General features: G+C 36.0%; 1 protein-coding gene across 1 annotated transcript in view; it reads left to right on the forward strand.

The window, feature by feature from the left end:
• Positions 1 to 5,102: 5,102 nt before the first annotated feature.
• HSPA4L (heat shock protein family A (Hsp70) member 4 like) overlaps positions 5,103 to 23,247 on the forward strand; it is a 46,284-nt gene continuing 28,139 nt past the window's right edge. The window contains exons 1-4 of the mRNA XM_039879575.1: positions 5,103 to 5,446; positions 14,895 to 14,952; positions 16,497 to 16,637; positions 19,356 to 19,478. Coding sequence (XP_039735509.1) covers positions 5,340 to 5,446; positions 14,895 to 14,952; positions 16,497 to 16,637; positions 19,356 to 19,478 — 429 coding nt within the window. The 5' untranslated portion in view covers positions 5,103 to 5,339. The remainder of the gene's footprint in view (positions 5,447 to 14,894; positions 14,953 to 16,496; positions 16,638 to 19,355; positions 19,479 to 23,247) is intronic.

Below are 23,247 nucleotides of genomic sequence, written 5' to 3' on the forward strand. Positions count from 1 at the left end.
GATTTCCAAGGTTTTGTACAGGAGTCTGTTTTGTTTTTCAGAAATGTTGAAGAAGATAGTACAGTTGAAATCTTCGAGATTTTAAAGTATTGGTGAGTAGAGGGATGTTAAGCTAGTGAGGATAAACTATAGAAAGATTTTGTGAGGCTATGAGAGAGTTAAAATAGGGTGGGTGAACTTTCTGGTGCACAGGGGCAAAATATGTTTCAAGGAAAGTAATCCAAACTATACTTTTAAATATGTTGGTTTATCACTTGAGAAAAATATTAACTCTTGAAAACTCTCAACATTTCTTGCAGTGGTCAATATAACACAGCAAGTTATAGAAACAAAACAAAATATTTTCCTTTCATTCTTCACTATCATTAGTTTTGTTTATTAGAATAAAGAAAGATTAATAATGGTTCCAAGACAATCAATTAAAGAATCAAATATCAGGAATAGTCACCCATGTAAAGATTAAGAAAATATATATTTTTAATGTTAAAATAAAAGCTGGAAAAATGCATAGCTAAAGTATATTCATATGGGTAGGATATTTAATTTCCTATCCTAAAACTATATCCCCAAATAATCCTAAAATTCCATTCTCAGAGCTTCATTTTTTTAGTTTACTTAATTCATGAAAATACATCCATTAAAAAAAATAATAACCTTTTAAGTTTATAGTCGTTTATACTTACTGAAACTAAATTTATTTTGGAGAATTTCACTTTGTTTTTGCACAGCAGTTTTGGCTAGAAAGTAGGAGAAAAAACAAAAACATGTACTAAGAGGCCAGAAGCCCCTGAAGAAATTGTTACTATTTTAATATTACTACTCTGGATGGATTCTTTATAGTAATAGAACTTTGTTACGCTTGAAGTAAAACTTCTGAAATAATTCCTTTGTTCATGTACAAACATTGTGCTTCAACTAAAACTTAAGAAATAATTCCTTTGTTCATATACAAACATTATGCTATCTAAATAAGTGATAACTTTTGTTTGTCTTTAGCTGATTAATCTAAATATAAATTCAAAGAGCCCCTTTTCTTCCACTATTATCTTAAATTTTAGTATTCTTAAGGGACTAGTCAGTCCTAAGTTCATTTTGTACTTTACATATACTCCCCAGTTTCTCTGTATCTTTAGTTTCAGATCCATCTGTATGCCAGTGACACTTATATTTCTCTCTAGCCTAGCCCAGTTTCCAAATGCAATTTAATTGTTTTTTACACCCCCTTCTCTATATGTATCAGAGTTCTCTAACCCAACATTTCTACTAACACCTGTTTCAAATAAGACCTGCTTCTCTTTCCATAACCCTTATCTCGCTTAACAATACATAGCAATTCTATCTAGTCACCTACCCCCAAAACCTGGGAGTTATCTTTGCTTTCCCTCTACCTCAGTTCATATAGCAAATAGTTCCCCCACTCTTGTAAATTCTACTTCCTAAAAAATTCTTACATTTTTTTTTTCTTTCCATTTTGACTGCCATTGCTTTGATTCAGGATTCATTGTCACTAATGCAAGCTATTTCAATAATCTCAGTGAAGGTAAAGGCCAAGCTGCTGTAACAAAGAGACTCAAAAATACAGTGGTCTAAGTAAGATAAGTGTTTCTCATAATTAATAGTTGGGAGGTGAGCAGTCAAAAATACCAGAGTACCTCTCCATGAATTCCTTCAGAGATCTACCTTCCTTCAGTCTTTTTGCTGTAATCTCTTAGAGCGGGGGTTATTAATCACTTTTGTGGCATGGACACTTTTGTCACTCTAGTAAAGCCTATGAACCCCTTATAATAGTTTTTAAATATAGCAAATAAAATACGTAGGATTATAAAGGAAATAATATTTGAAATATGGTTATTAAAATATTAAAAATATGTATTTGTGATATAGTAATATACACTTCTTTTTAATACATTTACAAGTCCATGTTCTAATTATTACTATAATTTCATAGTACTGATGACAACTGTTTGAAATAATATACCTAACAGTTATAATGTAGTAGGGAGATATTTGATTTCTATTTGTGGGAAAAATCACATCATTAAAGCTACTGTGATTTGTGTCTACATTCTAAATTGAAGACAACTCCCTCTTTAAATCTATATATTCCTTGGGGACCTGGGGACCCCAGGGAAAGAACCCCTTCTTAGAGCATTGTAATCATCTGCATAGTCAAAGCTGAGTCTCAGGCTAATCTGTGTTCCCACCTGCAGGAAAAGGGAAAGATAAATCTGGGCAGCGAAGAGGGATTTTAACCAGCTAAGGTGGAAGTTGCACATGTCACACATACACATTGGTGAGACTTTAGACTTGGTCATGTTTAGTTATAAGGTGAGAAATAATTGAACAGCCATGTGTACATGACAAAACAGATGATCAAAGACAATCAGGAGTCTGCTACAGTCTCCTGTGACCCCTGTGTATCCAACCAGCCTTGCTCTAATCCATTCTTAACACTGCTTCCAAAGTATTTTTTTAAATCCAGTCTGATCATGTCAGTTTCCATCTATTTCTCTAAATGTAGCAGTAGATCCTGACTTGTGGGTCATCTGGATTGGGAGATGTTGGGGGGAAGTTTTTGCAAGTAATCCACAAGTGAATATGCCTAGTAAAATTGAAAATTGGATTTTAAAAATGAAGTTTTATATACATTTATATGAAGCCTTTTTATTCATATATGTATAAGCTTTGGGGAGTAACAAAATACAGTTGAAGTGTTCTTGAACTTAGTACGTGGACTAATTATTTCAATAAATGCTAAAAATAGTTACTTTAGGAGCTATATTTTTTACATTTAAAAGGAGTCCTATTCTTGAAAAGGTAAACTGCTTGCCTACAGGATAAAGATTTCTTATGATGACATAAAATATCTTTTACAATCTAGCTCCAGACTTCAGCTATACATCATATCTGTCCTTCTAGGCATTGTAGACTTACCAGCAACTTCTGATTCTTTAAATACAGCATGCTCTTTGGTGCTTCTGTGCCATTGCACTTCATTTTTTTGTCTTTTTTTTTTTTTGGGTAGAGTTCAGTAACTTGCCTAAGGGCCTACTGTGCTATTGTTAGGCGAACCTGGGACTACAACCCAAGTCTGAGCCTCAAAGCTTGCCATCCCTTTAATAACTAGGTACTCTCATTTCCTTCCAGTAATTGTAAAGAATGTGATAACAATCCTTTGCTCCTGCCCTCAACTGTTTCTTTTTACTCTGGCATTTTACGTGTTTGTTTGTTTGTTTGTTTTTAATAGAAAAATCATTCTCACATCCTGAAGTTTTACAGACAGAAAGGATGGATAAATGGTCCTAAGAGTTTCAGGATATTCTGGAATAAATCTAGATGGTGGGGGGACTAAAAGGATGATGGCCCAAGAAGCCAGTGAAGAGGGAGGGTTGAAGCCATGAACCACTCACCGGGTCGGGCTAGGGCCCTGGGTTCTGTTGAGAGCCAGTACCCAATCCCTGCTCTGCTCTTGCACGCACTGCCTGCCGGGAGGCCCCTCCGCCCAGCCCGCGGTGTCCCTGACGACGGGTCGACTGGGAGCCTCTGCTTCTGTCTGCTTGTGAAATGGAAGAGAGGTGTGATTCCTTAACGTAGAAAAACCAGAGTCAAGACAATACTGTACATTCCGTTTTCCGCAGTATTGCCCTTGAAGATGGATTTCATAGCCCTTATAGCTATAGCCACACTTGCTGCTGCTGCTTTTGCAGCATTGATATTAGTAAAAAGCATAAATTCTTTTAAGAAGTTGACAGAGAGGGACAATAAGAGTACTAAAGGATCTGGTGGAAAAGCCTATTTCAAGATGGCAGCAAGCAGAGAAGAAACACATGAAAAATTGGGCGAGAAGGAGCAGAAAACATACGAAAAATGGGGTGAGAAGGAACAGAAAACACCAGAAAAATTGGTTGAGAAGGAACAGGAAGCATCAGAAGAATTGGGCGCGAAGAAGCAGGAAACACCAGAAAAATTGAGTGAGAAGGAACAGGAAGCATCCGAAGAATTGGGTGAGAAGGATCATGAAACATATGAAGAATTGGGCGAGAAGGAACACGAAACCCATGAGAAATTGGACGAGAAGGAACAGGAAACCCATGGAGAACCGAAGCAGGAGGAACAGGACAGCCAGGCTTCGTAAGTGTAAACTCTAACTTGGTGAAGCCTCAGACAGACATCAGATGCTGGTCAAATGAAAAGGGCAGGCAGCTGAGCCTGCTGGGCCTCCCTGGCAGAGGCTGGAGGCGACGCCCGGGCCCGCCAGGTGTCATAGTGACACGCACGCATCAGGCCACTTGAGGTCGAGTTAGTGGGGGCGGCTGCATCTTTGGAATGGTGTGAAGGAAGTGGCACGAAGGGAGAGTTGTCAGTGTGCTTTCGTTTCTTGACAGTTTGGTTTTTGGTACATAAAGCCCTGATAAGGAGGGAAAAAAATTGGTACAATTTGTTGGGTCGGCTTTCTCCCAAGACGAAGAGGACTCGCTTCCGCCGGCGTCGGCGGCGCCCCTGGTGGCGAGGCCAGGCCGGGCGGCCGCGCAGCACAATGGGCGCCACCTCACAGAGCGGGGCGCGGCAGCCAGCGGGCGGCAGCGCGGCGGCGCCGGAGCGCTGCGGGCGGCGCACGGGCCCCCGGGGGCGGCGAGGCCGGCGGGTGGGTGCCCGGGCTGCGGGCGGCCCCGGAGGCGCCGCGCACCAGCGCCCGACTTCTCGCAGGCCTTGGCAGCATCCCGTCTGTAGCGGGCGCGGCTCTCGTGGCCGACAGCACCCAAGGGTGTCTCCAGAGCCGCTGGTTGAGCAGCGGCCGCCTCCCCGCGAGCCCAGCCGCACTATGCTCAGCTGCCGCGCGAGGGCGAGCGAAACACGCCGTTTGCCCTCTCCCTCCTCCCTGATCCTCCCCGCTCCTCCCTCTCTGCCCTCCCACCCCGGGCCGGCTCAGCCGCCTCCATTTTCCAGATCTTTCTCGAACCCGCAGCTCCTCAGGCAGCCGTTGCCCGAGCGCTGACGGAAGCGGCCGAAGCCGAGGAGGGGCGCAGCTTCGGGCGCGGAGCCGCGGCTCGAGCGCCTCCCCGGCGGCCGAGCGCGCAGGCGCAGACCCCAGTAACTGCCGGTTGGTGGCGGCCGAACCGCAGTGGAGACAGACCCCGGCGGCGCAGGCTGCGGCGCGGCGGCCTGCACTTCCTCCGCGGTTGCTCGACGCGGTGCTCTAGATTTAATGCGTAGCGACTTCGGGTCATCTCTCCTTTGCTTCTCGTAGGAGTCTCGATTCCAGGAGCAGCAGCCCAGAAGAGGACGCGATCCCCGCACGGGAGGCTTCAGCACTATCGCCCCGGTCATCAGGCGGCGGGATGTCTGTGGTTGGCATTGACCTCGGCTTTCTCAACTGCTACATCGCTGTAGCGAGGAGTGGCGGCATCGAGACCATCGCCAATGAGTACAGCGACAGATGTACCCCGTAAGTGCCTCGTCTGGTCGTAGCCCCGGCCCTAAGAAACGTTTTCTCCGACCCTTTGGTTGGTCCCGCCTGCTGCCTTGGGATGCGCGCCGAGCCCTGAGATGACAGGTGCAGCCCACCAGCTGCGGTCTCGAGAACCCGCTGGTCGGCGAGCCCAAGTGGGGGTCGGACTGCCTGCTCCGCGAGGCTGCTTTCCCTTCAAGGGCCAGGGACTTGGCTCTGATAGTTTGCGCATTTTTCCATTCTGTACCCGCACCCCACACCTGGTTCTCCACCAGCCCTGCTTTGCTTCCGGAAAGGGCTTGGTGTGGGACCGCCTCCATGTCCCGAACATTGGAGAAAGATCTCTGATTACTTCTAGTGGAGCTTAGGGATTATCGGCCGCGCGGGCGGGCATCCCCCGCTAGCAGAGTGAAGAATTCCACATTCATTCTGCCCTTCCTCCTCTCCCTCTCTCTCTCTGCGTGACAGCTTTCCTGCAGAAAAGTAACAAATGGAATCTTATGAGTTAGAGGTTCATCTGGCCCAGAAAGCCTGCCTGCCTTTCTTTATCTTTTCTTTTTTTTTTCTTCTTTTCTCTCTAAGAGGCGATGGAGGTGTGCAGGGCTTTCTACACAAGTGTCCTTGAGAATTCGAGGTAATGGGACTGGTTTCCAGGAGCGTATGTTAATGAGTGGTGCATTAATAGGGAGAGAAATTAGGGATGGGAGTCATTGGCTTCTTGTATTGGTGAGGTGCGTCCTTTAATGGAAAGTGGTGGAGTTGGAACCTATCAGAAGTGTTTTTGTACAGACTGAATTGTTGGAGAGTCGGAGGCGACTGTTCTGTATAAACATGACTGTGGAGTCATTCTATTATGAATCTTTGATGAAAGGCTTAAAAGGAATGGCATTATGTCATGGAAACATGCTCCCACATGTTCTATTGTTTCTCTGGTCTGGGAAGTTTTTTGGCAAAGAATATAATTAAGGCAGAGATATGAAAAATTGGATTATTGTAAGCTCCTGTTACAGGTAATTTTATGAGGAAACCAACTGTTCATGTCTTACTTTTTATGGAAAGGTAACCATATTAGTTTGACTCCTCTGAATGGTCCAAAATACAATACTTTTAATATAAGACTAATCTTAACCAAGATCATTGTTAAGCCTTTAAATGATTAAATTACTACAATTCTATGAATAATTTTTTTAAATATGTCCAGGATATGTTGAAGAGTAGCTTACTTGAAGCAGCTTGTGCTTTGGTTTCTTTGAAAGAATATTCTGGAAGGTTTTATATCACCTTTTCCAGATTTATGCATTATATTTCTATTGAAATTTTGGATCTTTATATTCTCATATATGAGTGTAGGTCAGTTAATCTTCATAGTACTATTAGAACTCTTGTTTTTCCTTTTTACATCTTTTCCTGGTTTTTATGCACAATAAGAGGCTGAAGCAGTAATTGTGAACTGTTTGTAACTTCATCTCTATAAGATTTGTTTTAAGCCAAAACAGATATGGGCTTCTTCCAGAAAAGAACCAGGAAATTTCACTCTCGTTTAGTAGAGGTTAATAGGGGCAGCCTTTGGCTTTAGGGACTTAACCTATGAAGAAAAAATGAGAGGTAGGATGGACATTCTCCTAATCCTTAAAGCTTTATCCTGAAATATCAGATACCAGAACTGTAAGACAAATACTGCATTTCTAGACTCTGCAATTTTAGTAGTGACTGCATGACTCTTTAAAGAACCTGGCTAGGCTTACAAAGAGTGTTCTTTAAAAATTTGGCTGCTCATTCCAGTCCTCTAACGTTCTTTTTATTGCTATTCTTAGGCACATTGGCTAATTCTATGTGACTGAGATTTAATATATTTCTGATGTGTGTGTAAGAGTGTCACTACTAATATCTAGGTTCAATGAGCCTAACAAACTAGAAATTTCCTAAGGTGGAAGGATCATATTCATAATTAGCTTTTATCAGAAATTCTGCCTTTCTTTCCCTGACTATGTACTGTCATTTACCTCAGGAATGTATCTTTTATTCTTATTGAACTAATATTAATAATTCACTGTAATCCATGCTCTTACACTGTTTTGTTACTTTGGGGGCCTTAAATTTATATTATAAGTTCAAAATGTCATATTGTATCATATAATTATTTTTGTATCATATTGTATCATATAATTTTTTCTTAAATCGTTGAGTGAAAAAATACCCATTCTGATCCCTGGATACTCATTTATTGAATGCCTATCTAGCAAAAAAATATAACTATTACAGGAACTAACATTTCTAATAAACCACACTATTATATATACATATAAACATAGCTTTACAAAAAATTGTTTTCCATATTTCAGTTGCTGACATCAAGATACTAGTGACACAGATATTTCTAAGATTCAAATACATTATGAAAGGATCCTGTGGAGAAGAAGAAAGAAATATTCAATTTTATTGGTTTTTGGCATCTATACATTTTCACATTTGTTTCATTCTTTAACATACCTGATTATGTATCCTTGGGAGGTTACCATGTATAAACTAAGAAGGACAGTTTAATGAAAAAGGTAATTGCGTAAGTTTTGGCCTATAAATTAAGGGACCAAGGACAAGTAATATAACCTGCTAGTTCTTCAGATTTCACCTTCTGTAAAGTTGGAGTGCTTACATCCCCAATGTCCTTCCATTATCCATTGGCATAAGGATGCTGTATACAGACTACGTTAATGGGGATGTAAAAATCAAAGGGATAAATTACGTGGCGAGGCAGTTACTATACAGAGACGTATCTTTGCTCTAATATCAGCAAAGTCATCTATTTTTTGCTAGCTTTTAAGAAATTATTTTTTTAAATGTCTTATTATGCTTTTAAGTTATTTTAAGAATATGTAAAGTCTTATTTTTAAAAATTCATAAAAAGGATACTAACGTGTTAGTATAAACATGAAGGCAAGCAGGGCGGAAGACTATAAACAATTAACATTGGAGGGTATACTTTTAATACATAGTGTATAATGCTTTGAATTTTTATGGACATATTTTACATTAAGAAAATGGATTTTTTGAATGAAAACTATTTCAGGAGATTTTTGTTAGGTGTATTGCTTTATCAGAATCTTGTATGATCAGACTTAATATTCAGTTCTCTGGTTTTGTCTTTTCTTTTTCCCTCTTGATTAGTGCATGAATAATCTGAAAATATGGGAAAATATTTAAATACTGCATTTCAGATATGTGAGATGTTCTTTTCAATGCAAAAAAAGTAGAAATCACTTACTTGAGTATTAAAATTTTTTATACATCAACAGTGCCAAACTTCAGAGGTTATCAGTGGCTATAGTTGGGTAGGAGGACTTTTTATGGTGATAGAAGTTTAGGGGGAGGGAGAGACTTTTACTTTAATTACATATTCTTTGTACTATACGAGTTCCTTTGGTTTGTATGTTTTACTATGACCTTACATTAACTTTGATTTAAAATACTTTAAATGCTAAAGAATTACATAAAATGACTCTCCCCCTTTGTCCCTTTCTAACCACCTCTTACAATTTAGTGTGCATGTTCCTAGTTTGATGCAAGTACGTGAGTATGTATATATAACCCAGATGATTTTCTATTCTTTTTTTAACAAAAGTAGAATTACATTATACATGGTTTGTGATTGCTTTTCTAAAAAAACTCGTACATGTAGCTCTAATTTATCTCATTCTTTTTAATGACTGTATACTAGTTCATTGATAGATACACTGCAGTTAGTGAAAAGTTCACATTATTTCACTATTAACAAACAAAAATTCAATGAACATCTTCACTTTTTTTTAATCAAATTGTGAGATGAGTGGAAGGGCAGATGTCTCACACTTTAGCATTCTAAAGCTAGGACTATAAAGTCTTTTAGTATGAATATTATCTATAACAAAACAAAATATGCAACAAAACAAAATGAATCTACAGTCATTGCCTTAAATTTGTGGGTGGGAAACTCTTAAAAAGTTTCTAGAAGGCAAGGAATGATATGTACAGATTACATGATATCTTAGCTTAAGATGTTTAACGTACCATTGGTCGTCCTTGTGGTATGTGGTTACTACAGAACAAAACGAGTATAGCCGTGTTTTGATAAAACTACAAAAATAAGCGGCAAGTCATAATTAGCAAATACTTGGTCTAGGCAGTCATAATCAAAAGAACTTTAAAATTGTGTACTATTTGTCTTTGAAATGGTGGATTATAAAATAATCAGATTTTCAAATAATATATCTGATCTAATAATATTGTAGTTAAATAATATTTAATTTAATGTATCTAATTCGCTTGTTAATTATTACGTCTACCGATGTAAATGTGTGATTTCTTTTAATGATTTCAAGTTATGAACTAATTTTATTTGTGAATTATGCTTACTAAAAGTATTTGGAAGCTCTTAAAGAATTTTTTGTTATTTCTATATGTTAAAATGTTTATCCATTGTTCATATTGCAAGATTGGAAAGTTTTTGTTATTACTAAACATATAGGCCTACAAGTAGTCTTATTTTTCTAAGTAGCAAGCTAGAAAGTAAATGGCAACAATAAGCCTTTTGAGAACACTCCTCCACCCCTTTCTAGGGCAACTTTTGTCCAGATAGCCAAGCTTGGGAAATAATAAGCAGATGCTTTCTTTAGTGCAGAACTTCTCATATCCTTTAATGTGTTTATATCTATTGAAACACTCCAAGAATGTTTTTCCCAGCTTATTCGAATGTCTACGGAACTATGTTCCATAGAACAATAAATGGAAAATGATGGTATAGGTCAGTGGTTCTCAACTAGAGGAGATTTTGCCCCCTAGAGCACATCTGAAAATATCTGAAGATATTTTTGCTAGGAATGCCACTGCATGTAGCAGGTAGAGGCCAGGGGGCTTCCAGACTCTGCAGTGCACAGAATAGCCCCACTCTTTCAACAAAGAATTGTCTGGCCCAAATTATCAGTGCCAGGGCTGAGAAATCCTTTATGGATATTTTGGCAACCATAGTTGAAACTAGTTTGTGCAGCCAAACTGGCAATGTAAGGAGCTGACCCCTTGATTTAAACCAACTGATTGCCCTCTCATATCATTATTGAGTTATTGTATTTCTTAGAGTCTACTCAATGGTAGCAGAAGACCCTATAAGTAGTAACTGATCTATTTTTAAAGTATAAGTGGTAAAATCAAGGGATTTTGAATCCATAGCGGAGATTAACAAAGAAGCAAACACATTTGGAGCGCTGACCTCTTACGTGAGAAGTGTCTTTAGTCTGCTAGCAGTATGTGTTTTCTCCAACCCAGTCACGCTCGGCCTTATAAAAATAGGCTTTATAAGAGAGAGAGAAAAAAATAATCTTAAATTTTAAGGGAAAATACAAATATAACTTTTTTAAAGTAACATACCATCATTTGATATTTATACCCCTCCTCTACCAAAAGTAACAAAGGGCATTTAGAAATTTTGCTTGCTTGTTTGGAGTTCTGTGACATTCTCTAAGAACCTGGGATCACTGCTGTGGTGGCAACACCAGATTGGATATCATAGATATAAGCTGCACTGTAAACATTCCTTCTCATTTGTTTTAGGTATAAAGTGGAATTTCTAAATAGTAGTTGAAATAATCTATAAAAGTGTAATATCAGTGCATTATATGATATGCAGTTTGATAACAATTGAATATACTTTTCTATAAAAACGTGCACCTAATATGTAGTATGATGTGTCTATTTCCCTTGGTATTACTGAAGTTAGATGAAAGTTTTGAGTGAAAATAGGTATTCATTTCAATTTTTCTGAAATCCTTGGTACAGGTAGTTATTTAATGGTTGTGCCCTAGAATTTTTTTGACAGAAAATTGAAGGAAGAAAGGAGTTTGAAGACCATTAGCTATGTGAGGATGGTCTTCTGTGTATTGAAACATTGAGTATTTCTAAGCTATGACATAAAATTTTTTAAGCTTTAAATATCTATTCATAACTAAAGAGAATATCAGAAAATGTGAAAGGATATATGTGTGAAGCATATTTCAAAGAATCTAGCACTTAATAAATGATAGTTGAATCAGTCTTATTTGGATCTAATGTTCTAACAGAAGTTAAGCTTTGAGAATCAACCTAAGAATAAGATTTTCTATGCACTCAAGTGATGGTCTAATATTGAAAAATTAAAAGTATTCAGAAATGTGTCCAAAAAAATGGAGTAGCGAGAAAGATTATAAGTAGGCCAAGAGATGGCAAATCCATATTTTCTCTGATGAGTTTTAGGATGGAATGTCAACCATCCACATGGATTGCCTTAATTGGATATGTAAATATCTACTCTGGCAAAGACTATGTTGAATCTGGGAATTATTTGCAAGAAATGTGAAGATATCACTGGATCCGCTGATTCCTGCTGTAGCCTTATTTTCTTATTTTTACCAGATCACAATTAGAGACCATTTCATCATCCTACATCTGTCCATCACTTTTAACATTTTAGTTCTAATTATATATTGTGGCTGTCTCAGAAATTCCTCAGTCTTAATATGTCCAAAATAGAATTTGTGATGATCCCTCCCCAAACCTGTCCCTCTTACAGTGTTTTCTGTCTCACTGAATGGCACCACTGTCTACCCTCTTCTGCAGACTGGAAACCTGGACATTATTCTTGATCCTTGCCTCTTCTCTAATCTATTCCAGCACTGTTCACTAAAAATGAAGTGTGACCACGTAATTTTAAGTGTTCTAGTGGCTACATTAAAAAAAAAAGAAACGGGTGAAATTAATTTTAATATATTTGACTTAACTCAATATATCCAAAATCTTATTTCAACATATAATCAGTATTTTAAAATTAATGAGATATTGCACAATTTTTAAATATTAAATCTTCAAAGTCCAGAGTATATTTCACACTTAGAATAAGTACATCTCAATTCAGACTAGCCACATTTCATGGGCTTAATAGCCACACGCGTCTGGTGGCTACCGTTTTTGATAGTGAAAATCTAGTCCATCACCAAGGTCTTTGAGTTTTATCTCCCAAGTATCTCTTAATTCTTCCTCCTCCTGTCTCAGCTGCCACCATCCTGATAAAGATTACCGATAACTTCTAGCTCTCCTTCCATCAGTTCACACTGTAGTCAAAATGATCTCCACCAAACTCTGCTCTGCTTCCATCTCATCATTTACTCTTTCTTCAGATCTCATCATTTCCTCCGGTAAGCCTTTCCCGACCCTCCTCCTCTAGGTTAATTCCTGCTATTTTTTATTCCCACAGCACTATTTGCACCCTCTGTTGTAGCACCTAGTTTATTCGCCTTTGGGTGAGTCTGTGGCATTGTAAGTTCTGAGAAAGCCCAAATCGTGTCTTTCTCTCTCACTGTTGTATCTATAGTAATGAACAGACTGCCAGACAAATAATAGATACTCAAAAAACATCTGTTAAATCAACTAAATGAACCTAACTACTTGACGTCCCTAAAAATTCAGTGGTCCCCAATATAAGAGTATCTAATTCAACCCTTGAAAAGCACCATTCTAGGATCTTTACAAGTGTTCGTATTATATACAAGCGTGGAGTGTTCTCTCTATTATTCAAAAGGCTTTAATGTATTCCTATTACCTACTGAAATAAATTTATAATTTATAATCTGTTATTCGAGACCCTGTATAATCTGACCCTGGCGCTGTCTATCAAAATGTACTATGAAACTAGCCGAGTTAGTCTTCCTACTTTCCAAATAAGCATTTCCCTTAGGAGCCATGTTTCCATTCATCCAGTAATGTACCATCCAGTACCTTTACTATGTACCAGATAATGATCTAGGCCAGGTCTACTCAGCAGAACTTTGTATTCTAAAGTATTTCAGTTCTATTCTATGTATATTCTGTTTTCTATATACCCATTGGCCACATGTGGCTGTTAAGCACTTGAAAGTTGGCTGTTGAGCACTTGAAACATGACTAATGATGAGAAACTGAATTTTTTATTTTAGTCAGTTTAAATTTTACTAGCCACATGTGGCTAGTGGCTACCATATTGGATAGTGGGGATCAAGGCAGTGGGGACATACATTATCTTCCCTTATTGAGTTCATACCCCAGTACGGTGGTACAGTTAGTAAATAAATTGTATCAGATGGTGCTACATGGTGGAGAAAAATTAAATTGGGTAAACATTAGGAGATATTTTTGTTGGGTAAACATTAGGAGCAAGAATGTTGTTTTTATAAGGCAGTCAGAAAAGGTGTCTCTGATAACCTGATATTTGAGCACAGACATGAAAGAAGTGAGAGCACAAGCCATGTGGATATATTTAGAAGTGTTCCAGAAAGAGAGAACAGCAGGTACAAAGGCACTGAGGCAGAAGTGTGCTTTCCCTATTCTAGAAATGGCAAGGAGACCAGTGTGCCCAGGTCGAAATTACAGGAAAAAGCAGCCAAGGAACAGCCTGGATGGCTTTATTGGCGGTCGGGAGACTTAAGCTTTTACTTTGTGAGACAGGATACCATTGGAGAGTTTTCAGCAGAGGAGTCTTATGACCTTAGTCTTTAAGAGGATCACTGTGGCTGTCATTGAAAATAAACATACATCTATGTATCAGAAATGTCCTTCTCAGCAAAAGTTCCATATTTAAATGCTTTCTCTGCTTTCAAGTCTTAATTCAGAAATCTCTTCTGTTTGCTTTTCCTAAGCCTTATTATCTAGAAGTGATTATTTGCTAGTATCATTGATAATCCTATATGTTGATTTTTTTCAATAGACTATAAATTCTCCAAAGATAATGATTATAGCTAGTATATACACACAATGCCGGTAACTATTTGTTGAATGCATAGTTACCTGTAGTTCCAACTGAAATCATGGGAATACTTTCTTAAATCATAACAAAATGGTATTTTGATGATACTGTTACTCTATACTTGTTTTTGTAAGCAGAATTAATATAAATGCAGTAGTAAAAACAGTAGTCATATTGTTCAAAAGTTTTACTTATATTCACTCATTTAATCCTCACACAATTTTGTGAGTAGGTATGATCATTACTATCTTCTAGATGGGAAACTGAGGCAAATAATAGTTAGGTAATTTCCACAAGGTTATTTAAGTGTTAAATGGCAGGGCTAGAATTTAGATCCAAGCAGCTTGTCCTTACTGAATACAGTTAATTTTAGTAGTAGGTCATAGATTAGATCAATAGAATTTGAAAAAACAATTTGGGTGATGAACATAGTATTGCCACCTATTTGCACATTGTTTAAGATTATAACATTTTTTTCTGACCACTATTCCATTACTTTTGAAAGTTTAAAAATATATAAAATTCTGATTTTGGGTAACCTATTTTTTAAGTAATACATGATTATATTAATCCTTGAAATTTACCTTTTGTATAAGGAGAAGCAGAATAATGGCACATTGATATAAAAATACCATGGGAACAAACTTTGTGTTTTTCCCTCTTTAGGGCCTGTATATCTTTAGGATCAAGAACTCGAGCCATTGGAAATGCAGCTAAGAGCCAGGTAAATTGTTACTGTAAATGTTTTGATTTATAAAAAGAATTAACCGAATCTTGGTAACTAAATTCCCATTTTTTGTAATTCAGAGTGATAAAGAGAATGGTGAAAATATAACAGATCTTAAATCTTTGTATTTTATTAGATATATTTTGCTTTGGGTTATAAAATATTTTTTGAATTTTATTTATTAAAAATCTTCTTACTTATAAAGTTAGGATTTACCACTATATGACATCAGTTTTTCTCTGGTAACTTTCTGTGAGGGTGTCCTATGAGGATATACACTTCAACAACAGGTGAGCAGTGTCTTGGTGAAAAAAGGCGGGAAATGGAGGAACTAAGTTCCAGAATAACCGAGTGTGGCCTCCACTGCTTTACATGGAATCTGTTTAAGTGTTTATATTTTAGGTTTCTGAAATGTTTGTAGTAACACATTCACTTTTAATGTTCTGTGCTATAGGTTCATTTTACTTGGACTCTGTTTATTGCCCTGAACCAAAAGACTTTAACAATTACTTTTTACCTTTTAATATATACCCGGGTCTTCTCTTTTTCATTTTTAAGTAACTTTGTTTAATGAGGCTTTTTCTTCGTGGCTTCATAGGAATAATCGATTCATTTATCTAGAATTTTTGCTTATAATTTTTATATTCTACTTGCTTTTATCTTATACTTTCATGTTGTACATAAAAGATGTTGAGTTTGTGCTAAAATGACCCCTTCACTAAAGTTTACCTTTCATATTCTGGCTGATCTAAGTGAGTAATATAGATATCAGAGTTTCTGGAGAAAGCAAACTGTAAAGTTATTTCTCCTGAAGAGCTAAAAAACCAACATGGTAATTCATTCCTGCAGTTTTCATCTCATAATTGAAGATCAAGATCTATTTGGCTTTTAAAGGTCACTGAGAGGGCAACAACTGGATGTCAATAATATTCTATAGTTGGAAGTACTTGGTCTAGTTAAAGAAAAAATTACATAGCCAGAATACAAGCCATTTACAAATTAAGAGACTTTAACTTAGCACCATGCTACCTGGGAAGAGTTTTAATTTACTAGCTTAGGAGCAAGTTTTAGCAGTAGAAGTGACATGAGAACTTTTATGAATTAGATATTCAGAAAAAAACAAAAAATGGGACAATGAAACATGTAGTTTAAATAAAAGTGCAGTGATGAAAGTGGAAAGAAAATTAGTGATTCTGATTCTCTAGAGCAAAAGTGTTAAAGAAAGCCAAATGATGAGTTATAGATACATTTTAATTATTTGAAAAAAAATTAAGTTTTATTCTTTCTTTTGTGAAGACATTAATTTTAAATCTAACATTCCTAGGATAAGAGGAGAATTGGGGAGGGAGGGGTGGGCAATCAGTAAGATGCACTCATTCTTATTGTATAATTTATATTCTTTGGAAACCAGAAGAATGAATGTGTATAATTGTGAACTTGGGTATAAAAGATAAAGAGACTTGATGATTCTCAAGTATTAGCGTAGTGCTTATTTTACATTCTTTAAGTAATTGATAAATTAAAGTGTTTACTGCCAACAGATAGTCACGAATGTAAGAAATACAATTCATGGCTTCAAAAAGCTTCATGGGCGCTCATTTGATGATCCTATTGTGCAAACTGAAAGGATCAGGCTTCCCTATGAGCTGCAGAAGATGCCTAATGGAAGTGCAGGAGTTAAGGTAAGCTTTCTGTTCTCAGTGAAAATGTAGATTTAGATTTAAGAAACCAAATACGATAATATTGCCTACTTGTAATTTAACTTTTTTCCTCTGGAAGCAGTACATATATGGTAAGATACAGGCAATTTTTGTAGTAAGATTTAGTGAGTGCAAAAATCTTCTAATTAGATGATAATCTTAATCCAAACAATACTTTTATTATCAAGGAAAAATTATTATTTGCAAAACTTAGAGGTAAACTTTTTAAGGGATAAAGGCAGAGGTAGCATATGTGATTTAGAAAAATAGGCCCCAAAAGTATGTTAACTGTCATGAGTTTTCTCTAATTTAGAAGAATCTTATAACATATTACAAGTGTTAAAGCAAACTCTTCTTCCTTCTTCCAAATGAGAGAGGGATAGTGGATTTTTATTCTACATCCTGAGACAGTAAGTTATACATTGGTTAATAAAAACATATTTCTGTTGATTTTTGAAAAACTAACGTGATACTTCAAAACAGAGTTACATATGACCCAACAATTTCACTCTTAGGTGTATACACAAGAGATTTGAACCATATGTGCACACAAAAACTTGAACATGAATGTTCATGGTAGTCTTATTCATAATAGCCAGAAAGTAGAAGCAACCCAAGTACCCATCAACTGGTGAGTGAATGAAGTGTGGTAAACCTGTACAGTGGAATATGATTTGATCATAAAAATGAGTGAACTACTGATATGTATTACAGCATGGATGAACCTTAAAAACATGCTCAGTGAAAGAAGCCAGATACAAAAGACCATACGTTTTCTGATTCCGTTTGTATGGATGTCCATAACCAAGCAAATCAATAGACACAGAAAGTAGATAAGTGGTGGTTAGGAGTTAAGAGGAAGGAGGAATGGGGATTAACTGCTAATGGCTACAGGATTTTTTTTAGGGTAGTAGAAAATATACTACAATTAGTGTTGATCAGTGCATGACTTTGTGTATATACTAAAAACTACTGTACTGTGTACACCACAGGATGAACTTTATGCTATATGAATTATACTAAAAGCTATTTTAATAACTAATTTTAAACAGTATATTTTTAGGCTATGCACATATTTCCATTTTTAGAAGAGAGAGGGTTCTGACTACGGAATGCATGATGAATTAAGAAGACATGAGGCTATTAAAATAATTCAAAGAATACACCATGAGAGATTAAAGACAAGGAGACAAATTGTAAAGCCATATTTTAAGTGTAATTTGTGGGTCAAGGATTGCTGATTAGGAAGCTGAATGGATTATGATAACAATAATGAGATAAAGAATAATATCTAGATATCCTTTAGATATGATAAGTTCTGGTTAATGACCATGAGAAGCAGTTTTTTATTCTAAACTAAATTGTTTTTATTCTTTAAAAAGAAAATTAAAAATCATGATTTTTAAGTAGTTTGAGAAAAACAGAAAAAATTTTTAAAGAAAGCCAAACCAAATTTTTGAGTGATACAGGTTTTATGTAGTCATAATGATTGCATGTAAAAGGCTTTGAAATCATTTATCAGTCCTCTTTTGAACTACATTTCCTCCTCTTTTGAAGATTGGAGATCTTTTTTTTGATTTATCTATTTTTTGGACATTTGTTTGAATATACTTTGATGTATATTACATCTAACTTTATATTCTTACACAAAAGAATACTGTATTGTTGTGCCTCCTATAATCAGACTAACACCATGGTATTTGATTCATTTTCCCTTATTTTAGTGTGTGATATCTTCCCACACTTATTAATTTCATATAATACCGGGTTCTGAACTTTTAAGTTGATTTATAGACAAATGGATATGAATTTTAGGTCTGTTTCAAAGTAAATCTTATAACATTATGTAGACATATGCATACACACTTATACATACATTGTGCTACTTGAGAAAGAAGTTCTTTAAAGATCTTCCAAAGTTTAGTGTTATAGAATAAAATTATTCACTCCATACAGAGGTAACAGACATTGCCTTTTCCTCAATTAAATGTTGTCATTATGTGGGTTCTAAGGTAAGTTTGTATTATTAATTTTGCAGTTGTCATAATAAAAGGGTTTGATTACTTCAATAAGCACAGATCTTCTAGTATTCCTTGGTCAAGAAGTTCTGTAAAGTTCCATTTGTGTGCCGAAATGCAACCTAGTCTATTGTGACTAACTCATGACAATTAAGATTAAATGGTTATTTGATTTAAAAATAATTTTTAAATTTCATATATACATCTCTAAGGTTTAATTTATAATTATCCCCAGAAGCCTTGGAGTGATACATAGTTTTTTAAAAATAAAGACATTTCTTCTTTTTTTTCCTTTGATGTGCTCATTTCCTTTCTCCAAAACTATAGGACTGAAGCTTTCATTTTAAACCCAGGAAGAGTTCTGCTTTCAAAAGAAAGATTATTTTATTTTTTTCTTCTTCATTAGCTAGGATATTGATTGAAAAAAATTTCTTTTGTGGGAGATGGGAATCTGGAGCAGGTAAAGATACTTCTGAAAATAATTTGGTTGTAATACTGTGTGTTAGGCACTGAAACTTCAGAAAAGGGGTTTTGATATTAGAACAGTCTTTTGGGAATATAGCTTTGAGCTAGGACTTTGCCTTTTTTACCGTTGTCTATCCATTATGCATAGAGTAGATGATCACAGGATATTTGTTGGATGAATAAGTGAGTCAATAAATATCTCAACTTTTGGTTTTAGGTACGGTACCTAGAAGAAGAGAGACCTTTTGCAATTGAGCAAGTTACTGGAATGCTGTTGGCCAAGCTTAAAGAGACTTCAGAAAATGCGTTAAAGAAACCAGTGGCTGACTGTGTGATTTCAGTAAGTTTTACTTCAGCAATGAATACTCTTGAATCATATTTTCCAGTGTACAGTAGTCCCGTCTTATCCACATGGGTTACATTCCAAGACTGCCGCTGGATGCCTGAAACCACAGATATTACCAAATCGTTTTTATACTGTGTTTTTTCCTCTATTCATACCTTTTCACTTACAGGAAGCATTTTTCAGCTACACCTTGGCATATTCTCCTTGCCAGCGCCACTACTCTTGCACTTTGGGGTCAATATTAAGTGAAATAAGCGGTATTTGAACATAAGCTCTGCGATGCCATGCCAGTCCATTTGATAACTGAGATGGCGGCTGAGTGGTGACGTGGGAGTAGCATTGTAACAGGATAGATACTCTGGACAAAAGGTTGATTCATATCCTGGACAGGTCAGAGTGGGATGGCGTGAGATTTCATCACGCTACTCAGAATCACGCACAATTCAAAACTTATGAATTGTTTATTTCTGAAATTTTCCATTTAATATTTTTAGACCTTGGTTGACCACAGGTGATTGAAACCATGGAGAGTGAAATATTGAAATACTGTTCCAACCTTTTTTTTTTTTTACTCTTTATGCCTTATTATCCAGTAAATAACCTAAATTCATTTTTATTTTTACTGTACATTAAAAAGAAATCTTATTTGGTACAGTTCAGGATTGTTTCCCAAAAGTCAATTGTGAATCTTAAAAAGTAACATATGAGATTAGTTAGTGACTGCCGCTTATCCCTAAGAATCTTTCCAAGTAGCAGTTAACTTGCCACCTCTAGGGACTTCAGCATTTTATGGCAAAGGTTGAAAATTCCCAGTTGAGATTTTGAGATTGTATATATTTTATATGAGAAAGAAAAGATCTTTTTTAAATGATAAATTGGACATATTTAACATGCATACTTTCAGAAGTTTTGATATTTGCATACACCCACAAAACCATTATCACTAACAATATAATAAACATATCCCTCTCTACCCCCAAAATTCCCACATGCCTTTCTTTTTTTAAAATTGTTTGTTTATAAGGTGTATAACACGATGCTTTGATATACATAGTGAAATGATTAGTAGTCAAGCTAATTAACATATCCATCTCTACATACAATTTCCTTTTTATTTATTTTTTGTGTGTGATGAGAGTTCCTCATATCTACTTGCTTAGAAAATTTCCAGGATACAATTATTATTAGCTGTAGACACCATGATATACATGAGCTTTTTAGAGCTCATTCAGCCTATGTAATTGAAACTTTATATCCTTTGGCCAATATCTCCCCATTTTCCCACCTCTGCCCCTGGTAACCACCATTCATTCTCTCTGCTTCTGTGAATTCAGCTTTTGCAGATTCCACATATCAGTGAGATCATGGAGTATTTTTCATAAAGAAAAGATATTTAAGGATTTTTAACATATATAGTGAGCTCTTAATTATATATTGATAACTAGTTTATATACATTACATATATTGATTACATATTAATAACTAGTTTTTAATTTATATGTGGTCACCTAAATGTGAGTACATTTCTAATACTTTTAAACTTGACTACATAAGTTCAAGAGTCTTATGTTATCAGAAAAATAGAATCAGATTACGAACTCTTCAGTGTATTTATTTTTTATTTATTTTTTAATTTTTATTTTTCGAGTTGACATTCAATATTTTATATGTGAATTTAGTAATCAGGTTTTTTGCTAGGTATTTGGAATTTTTTTAATGAGACAAATATTAGAGCTTAATATTTTGTTTTCCAGTCATTTAGTAATAATAGTTTACCATTGGTCAGGTACTGTTATAGGCATTTAATATATATTGACCAATTTAATCCTCAGAACCAGTCTATGAGGATATTGTTAACCCAAATTTTCCAGATTAAAAAACTGAGGCACAGAGAAGTTAAATAACTTGCCCCACATCAGTACAACTAATAAGTGGTAAAGCTAGAAATCACACCCAGATAGTTTATTCCCAAGTCTGTGCTCGTAACTCTTCCATCATTCTGCCACTTGAAAATGTATGTCAGAATGGTGTAAATTTTAAAAATCCATCTTAAATTTAAATTCACCCGTACTTATTTAATTATACTTGATTTTACCTTCATGCCAGAAATGAGTGCCAGAATAGAGCATTATGAACTTCTTGGCCGTTATTAACTTTGTAGTTAGTGCAGTTGACACATTGTGAGCTATACGAGGGGAAGTATTTTCTCTGTTGTATTCACTACTCTCTTCCTAGTGGCTAGAAAAGTACCTGATGATAAGTGCTCAGTGAATTTTAAATGAACCATACATATAATTTAGAGTTTTGTCAGAATGGTAATACCAAAATCGAGATAAACAATCTTATCAAAATTCAAGTTATATTCCTGTTTTTAATATGTGTTAAATGAAATTTCTAAATTTAAAAAACAATAAAATTGGAAGAGCCCGCAACAAACATATGGAAAGATGCTCAGCATCGCTAGCTGTTAGAGAAATGCAGATCAAAACCACAATGAGATACCATCTCACACCTGTTAGAATGGCTATAATCAACAGGACAAGTAACAACAAATTGGAGAGGATGCGGAGAAAAAGGAACACTCATACATTGCTGGTGGGACTGCAAATTGGTACAGGCACTATGGAAAACAGTATGGAGGTTCCTCAAAAAACTAAGAACTGATCTACCATATGATCGAGCAATCCCTCTACTGTGTATTCACCCCAAAGACTTAAAAAATCATATCCATATAGGTATTTGCACACCAGTGTTCATAGCAACATTATTCACAGTGGACAGGACATGGAAGCAACCGAAGTGTCCTATGATAGATTAGCTAAAGAAGCTGTGGTACATATATACAATGGAATGTTCCTCAGCCAAAGAAGAGATGAAATATAGCCATTTGCGACCATGTGGATGGAACTCGAGATAATCATGCTAAGTGAAATAAGCCAGGCAGAAAAAGTTGAAAAGCACACAATATAACTTATATGTGGGATATAAACCTAAAAGCAACAAAGGATCAGGGCAAACAAACAGAGGCTCATGGACATGGACCGTAGACTAGTGGTTACCAGAGGGTAGGGCATGGGGAGAGGGGATGTGATGGGGTAAGGGAGAAAATATGGGGTGGGGGTGGGGGAGGCTGAAGATGGGTAAAGGGGATCAAATATATGATAGCTGAAGGAAACTGGACTTTAGATGATAAACACACAATAGAATATACAGATGTTAAATTATAATGTACACCTGAAAATTATATAATTGTATTAACCAATGTTACCTCAGTAAAGTTAATTTTAAAAAAAATTGGAAGAGCCCCATGTTATTTTGTACATGAATGTACTTAATTAGCTTTTTAGAAATCTGTTTGTAGACCAAACCAAAGTGTTTCTTAGTGTGATAGAACTAAGTATATGTAAATATTAGTTATAGGTTTAAGCCTGAATTTATTTTTTATTAGAAATATGTTTAATGTTTTTGGTGATCTTAAAAGAAACACATACTCATCACAAGTCCCCTGCAATCTAGTTCCCCCATCCCTTTGAAATATAACTATTGTAAACATTTGGGACTGTATTCTTCTTGTTACACACACACACACACACACACACACACACACACACACACAAAATCATGTTATACATGCATTTTTTTAATGTATTAAAGATACTATTCAATGACAATTCAGATCTACCTGATTGTTTCTAACAGCTACCTAAGAGTCCATTATATAAATAAAACATATATATTTAATCAATCTCATTTTAACAGACTG

The sequence above is a fragment of the Pteropus medius genome, unplaced genomic scaffold (genome assembly GCF_902729225.1).
Source record: "Pteropus medius unplaced genomic scaffold, Ma_sr-lr_union100, whole genome shotgun sequence".
NCBI classification, from domain to species: Eukaryota; Metazoa; Chordata; class Mammalia; order Chiroptera; family Pteropodidae; genus Pteropus; species Pteropus medius.